Source organism: Urocampus carinirostris, chromosome 3 (assembly GCF_059441175.1).
Source record: "Urocampus carinirostris isolate Australia breed hairy pipefish chromosome 3, RoL_Ucar_1.0, whole genome shotgun sequence".
Classification (NCBI taxonomy): Eukaryota; Metazoa; Chordata; class Actinopteri; order Syngnathiformes; family Syngnathidae; genus Urocampus; species Urocampus carinirostris.
Window position 1 is genome coordinate 10,421,368 of NC_142351.1, and position 6,000 is coordinate 10,427,367.

At 41.1% G+C, this 6,000-nt stretch overlaps 1 protein-coding gene across 2 annotated transcripts in view; it reads right to left on the minus strand.

Annotated features, from left to right (window-relative positions):
* Positions 1 to 5,048, minus strand: part of larp4aa (La ribonucleoprotein 4Aa) — a 30,217-nt gene extending 25,169 nt beyond the window's left edge. For both annotated transcript variants that reach the window (XM_088330617.1, XM_088330616.1), the window contains exons 1-2: positions 4,505 to 5,048; positions 1,251 to 1,368 (exon numbers count right to left, since the gene is read on the minus strand). In XM_088330617.1, coding sequence (XP_088186743.1) covers positions 1,251 to 1,368; positions 4,505 to 4,621 — 235 coding nt within the window. In that variant the 5' untranslated portion in view covers positions 4,622 to 5,048. The remainder of the gene's footprint in view (positions 1 to 1,250; positions 1,369 to 4,504) is intronic.
* Positions 5,049 to 6,000: the final 952 nt, after the last annotated feature.

Below are 6,000 nucleotides of genomic sequence, written 5' to 3' on the forward strand. Positions count from 1 at the left end.
CAGAGAGCAGTGTCGGCGTCATTTTTAAGCAAACTTGTAAAACTTCAAGCACTTACAAGCACGACACCCAAAATTCAAGCACTTTACAATCCTTGAAAACACAAATTAACGATCGCGAATTTAAGGATATCAAGCTCCCGTACGAAAATTGGCTGATTTTATAACACCAGCAGATCTGAAAATATTGGTGCCCTTATGGCTTTTGCACACAGCCTTTGTGTTTTTTTTAAATGTCCAACATTCTAGTTCTTGTTGCGCCCCCCCCCAAAAGTGGCTCGTGGTTTCCTTTTGATGCATCTCGCCACTATGGCAGTGCCTTATAGCTAGTGTAATGTTATCTAACAGCTAGCATGGGGGAAACCAGTATTTCTGCAGGTAGACTATTAATGCAATAGCGTTATGGTTAAGTAATATATCACATGACAAAATGTTTGCTTATAAACAACTCGTGTTTATTTGTGACGCCCTTAATCACAAAGAGTCTCAAAGGGCTGCACAGACCACAGATTATTGCAAACCACAGACTATTATTACACAATCCCCTGATCTAAAACCTACATGAGGGCAAGGAAAAACTCAAAAACCTCAACATGAGGAAAATGAAGAAACCTTGAGAAGGGGCCGCACATAAGGTAATCCCCCTTCCAGGATGACCAGGCTGCATTGGATGTTGCAAAATCAAATAAAGGACTTAACGTGAACTTTTCCTCGAGCATCACAGGTGTAGATTCAAGGAAACTGTGCGGGTCAGATGTATCGACATTTCGTTCTGTATACACGTGTACTAGAATGACAATAAAGTAGATCTGAATCTGAATAGATACTTTCAATACTTAATCGCACAGCACAGGACTTGGTCCCCCTTTTATGGGGTTGTTACAGCACAGCCATATTGTACAGTTTTTTTTTGTACTGATAAGATAATTTATAATTTGGTCGGTTGGATCCCTTAGCCACACGGGTATCTCGCGGGATGTTTTCAATGGAAAAAGATTGAAAAACACTGGTTTAATATACTTTCTGAAGGGATAGTCTTTTCTCAGAAAACGGCAAGACAGTAAAAAGACTAAATTCATAGAAAAAGCCCAAATTTCATTCCAAAATCATTGGGCATCCATGCAAAGAAGACTGCATTGAAGGCTAGTTTGAAAAGCTACGTTATTGGTAAGAAAAAAAAACATACAATATGTAACACATAGTGGGAAAACGTAAAATCCAGAAACAAAGACTAAATTTTTTTATTATTTTACCATCTTCAAGGTCTGAAGAGTGCCAGAGGGGGGTGTTGGTCACTGCTTCAATGGGGGTCTCAGGCATCTCCTGCCACACCTTGGCATTTGGGTTTAAACTGGTGCCTTTCGATGTGACCTTCAGAAGGAGAAAAAACATGCAGTATGTGTATTTAAGGTTCAAACAGAAGTCAATAATCTACAAAATTGGTTCGCTCAGTTGGTAGACAAAGTACAAAATACTGAGACACGTGTTCAGGAGTTTTAATGTTACGAAGCTACTCCCAGAGCAAATTAAAACCGAAGGTAGAGGTACCACTGTACTAACTTTCAGAATAATGGGCTACTTTTGGGTGTAAGTAATCTGGGGGTGTAACACACTTAACTTTTTTATCACGTTAACTACTAACTAACTTGCTCTGCTACAGTATTGCAAGTTGGAACTGTCCTCTTGACTCAGCAGAGAGTAGCTGATGATCTTTTGGGCTGTGTTGACTACATCCGACAATGCCCTTCTCCTTATTCAGTTCAGAATCCATTGCGCTTTGTAAAATCTTTGCAAGTTGACTGTACCTATGAGGACTATAAGGCACACATAAAAGTCAGATTTTTTTTCAAATTATGCTGCACACCCTAACATGCAGTGCGCCACCATGTGTGTGCTGTAAAGCAGGTCACGGGTTAGAGCTTTGGCTGAGTCTTACCTAAAATACTCGTTACTGCTGTTATTAATAAATCAGAAATCCCACTATCCCTTCAATGAATGCTTTCTGTGATTTTGTCTGCTATGGTGTGTTGCTTTTTACGCTACGTGGAAGATCATGGAAACCGAGCAGCCGCAAGAGATGTGGTGCTTAATTGGACTCCCCCGCAAAATCTGACTCCCGTTGGCAGGTATGCGCACTATGCTTCCGATACAATGCGTTTGGCAATCGTAGTCTTTATAATGTGTTTAAGGAATATTAATCGGCTTGATTAAAATAAAAAAGTAACCGTGGTCTAAACTAATGAGTTCATTAAGACATATGCAAATGTCACCAACACAGCAGCGCTAAAAAGCATAGTTTGCGCAAAGGGAAAATGGATTTAGGCACAACATCAGTGGCTGCGACAACGGGAACCCCCGCCGTATCGTGCAGTGCGCCCTGTGTATGTATTAAATACAGAAATAGAAGCAGCTAAGGAGACTGTGCCTTTTGACACGGTGAACCCTATGGCCCTGGAAATATGGTAATGTGATGATAATGCCTTTTCAAGTGTTGTATGCAGTGTTCCCTCTAAGCTGCGCGCGTGCGCAATTGCGCACTGCTCGCACATTCTCGGCGCACAAGAAAATCTAGCCAGCGCACAAAAATGAGGGCTCAAAATTACTTATTAAGAAGCGACTTAAGTCAAAGTTACAGTGCATAAAGGTACAAATACACGGGTTCCCCTGACGTTGTGTCCTAAATGCGGTATTTTGAAGTCGAACGAAGTTGAGTAAAGTTAGTAGTGCATGTCGAGAACCGGCTCTTCGGCTCAGCTCACTAAAAAGGGTCCTAAACGGCTCTTCAGGTTGTTTTTGCTTCTTTAATCCCAACATGACCAAATATTAAGTAAAATTATGCACAAAATGACTTAAAGGAAGGGGGGAATAGAATTAAAAAAAAAAATACCAAAATGAAAAAGTAGTGAAAAGCTGAGAAAAAAATGAACAAAAGGAAGAGGAAAACAAAAGAAAAAAATTTTTCAGAAAAAAAAAAAAATGAAAAAAAAAAAAAGAAAAATGTAGGAAAAAAGTAAATAGAGAACAAAAAGAAAAAAGTAACAGCTCGGAAAAAATAAGAGATTTTTTTTAAAGGAATTAAAAAAAAAAAAAAAAAAAAACACCGAAAAAAAGGAGAAAAAGTTTGTGTTGCATTCAAATAATTTCCCATTATATCAAGTGAATCTTGTTGCCAACATTGTACTTCCACTAAAAAATGTGATCAAGTACAGTTCTGTATCTTACAACAGACTAAATAAGCCCCCCAAAATGTTAATATTATGCGACAAAATATATCAGGAAATAAAAAGAAATGGATACCTTGTGAAAGAATTGTAAGAACAAACGACGTATGTAGGCCGTACAACCTTTGCAATAGTAGATGAGTCAATTCATTCAAAAGAGAAAAATCATTTTGCATTGCCGGAAACTTAGCAAAATGTAACTTGATGTCAAGTTTTGGACATGTTTGGTAATTAATTATCTTGCCACACTTGGGATTATGGTGGCTCACTGTTGTTTCAAGCGTTGCTCACTGACTTTGTGTGAACGCTCAGACTCGTGGAAAATTAGAGGGAACATTGGTTGTATGTATTTCAAAGGGTCTATTGGACAGGATCTGCTGGATCAATTAATGAGCACACTTGGCATTTTTAATTTTAGTGCAACCTTAGCCGTCTTTGTAGTTTTAATTCAATGTGACTTATACATTGCTGCTTCTTACATAAAAAGACAATTTTGGGGGTGCACATTATAATCCGGTGTACATTCTAGTGCAGAAATTACGGTACTCGTAGTCGTCAGCAGCCACCTGCAATCTGAAGTGCCTGCCACCCCTATAGTAACAACAACCTTGCACACCTGACAAGAGCAGCTGTCGATCAAACCGAAATCGCTTCTCACTCGTCGACATATAACGACATTATCGTTTGAGTCGTCGCCAGACTCGCCTCCGAGCTCCAATGTATGCATCTTGTCACAGTCAGCAAAGTGCAATGGAGTCAGCTGACTGGGCTGCACAGGCCGGGTCCTTGCAGCGCATGTCACAGCGAGCTATCTCGATTAGCATTAGCCACGCAACCAAAAGCAACGATCTGACTGACGTTTAACGCACTTTCGATCACGTCATAGATTTAGGCGTGCAGAGTGCGAACTCTCGATTGGGTGGATCCAAAATTTTGGAAAGAAATGCGCAATTGTTATCTGTGCACGGCAGGTTAATAACTTATTGGCTAGTGATTAGTCAGCAAAGGACTTAAGGAGCTTCCCGACCAGCAGCTAACATCGAGCAAGTTAGGTTACAAGTGACAATTGAATGTGTATGCGTGCCAAACTGCTTGTTCACTACAATTCATATCACTGTCAGTGAGAGACTAAGTTAACGATCACAAAAAAACAATATACAAGCGATATTGTTATGAATCCGAATTACTTATCGGGTTACACCTGGTTTGCTAAAAATATGGCTCATTATGCAAAGGTCGCAGTGGGTCGCCGTGTCGAAACGAGTTAGCCAGCGGGCCTGACTCACCATGCCGCATGACCCTCCCTCGTTCCTCGGCGGAGCCCCGTCCTCCCCGCCAGTCTTCGGTCCGGGATCAGCCTCCTCCTGCAGCAGCGGCGGCTCTCCGCTCTGGTCGGAACTCATCAGCCGCTCCTGACACACTTCCACCCCGTCGTGTTCTTCCGACCCCGCCGGCAAGGCTCTTCTGTCGGTCTTGTTGAACAATCTCTTACCTCGGCTGGATCGGCGTTCGGGAACTAGCTTACCTTGCAAAGATAGCTAGCTAGCTAGCCGGCTAGCTAGCGGGTACAATCAGGACCTAGCACGCTTGGAATCAATGAGGCAAGCTAGTCGGCTAGCTCAATGAGTCAAACTTGAAATGTGCGTGGAAATGCTAGTAAAGCCCACGAACTACAACCGGTACTGCTAGCGGAACGCAGCGCCCTTGGTGACGTTGTCACGCCGCTCAAGCGCGCTTTTCTGACCGTGAAACCGGAGCGGACACTGGGGACACGCACCTTCCCTCGGCGCAGGCACTCTGTCCGCCGACGTCCCAGAAACCACCGCGAGTTCGGATTGACCTCTAACGAGAGCCATTTCCGGTTCCGATTTGATTTTTGTGTTTATTTTTATTTTTTTTTAACTGAATATTGCATCACCACAAACTAAATATCCAAGGAAACAGAGAAAGGAAAAATAAATAAATTATATATTTTTAAATGCTATGCTTAACGCAATACAAGATTCTTAATATTATCAGGTTTAGGTAGGGTTACCGTACTTTAACTGGATTACTTTCAATGACTTTTGGATTACTCCAATACCAAATATGCTAATAAAAGACAAAAGAAACTAAATATGAATAAAATGACTCAATTTTGTGCAGGCTTGGGGAGTAACGGAATACATGGAACGGCAAAAATGATGTTGGCAAGCTGTTTGGATTTATTTTCATTTTGTTTCTGTCGCATTTGATCTAAGTTTTGCCGGAGATCAAAGAGATCAAAGACAGGAGAGAAAGCTTACAACGTGTTGTGAGTCATCATTTGATTCATATTTAGTTTCTTTTGTCTTGTATTTGCATATTTGGTATCGGAGTAATCCAAAAGTAATTGAAAGTAATCCAGTTAAAGTAACCCTGCCCAACCCTGAATATTATACATCCCTTGGACATGGGAGCGTTTATCAAACTCAAAGATTCAACAACAACAAAAATTCAGGAACAAAACTTCGAAAAACAGGTTTACACTTTAGATCAGGGGTGTCAGACTCATTTTAACTCGGGGGCCACACAATAGAACAAACATTCTGTCCGGGGCCGGACTAGTAGATTAAAGAGAAAGAAAAAGAGATATAAAGAAATAAGAGAAAGAGGGAGGGAAAAGGACAGAGGGTGGGATAAAGAAAGAAAAAGAGAGAGAGGGAGAGAGCGTGAGAAACAAAAGATAAAAAGTCGTGATAGAGGGGGAAAAGAAAGGGAGAGGAAGAAAGAAATCCAAAGAGAAATGGAAAGACAGAAGGAG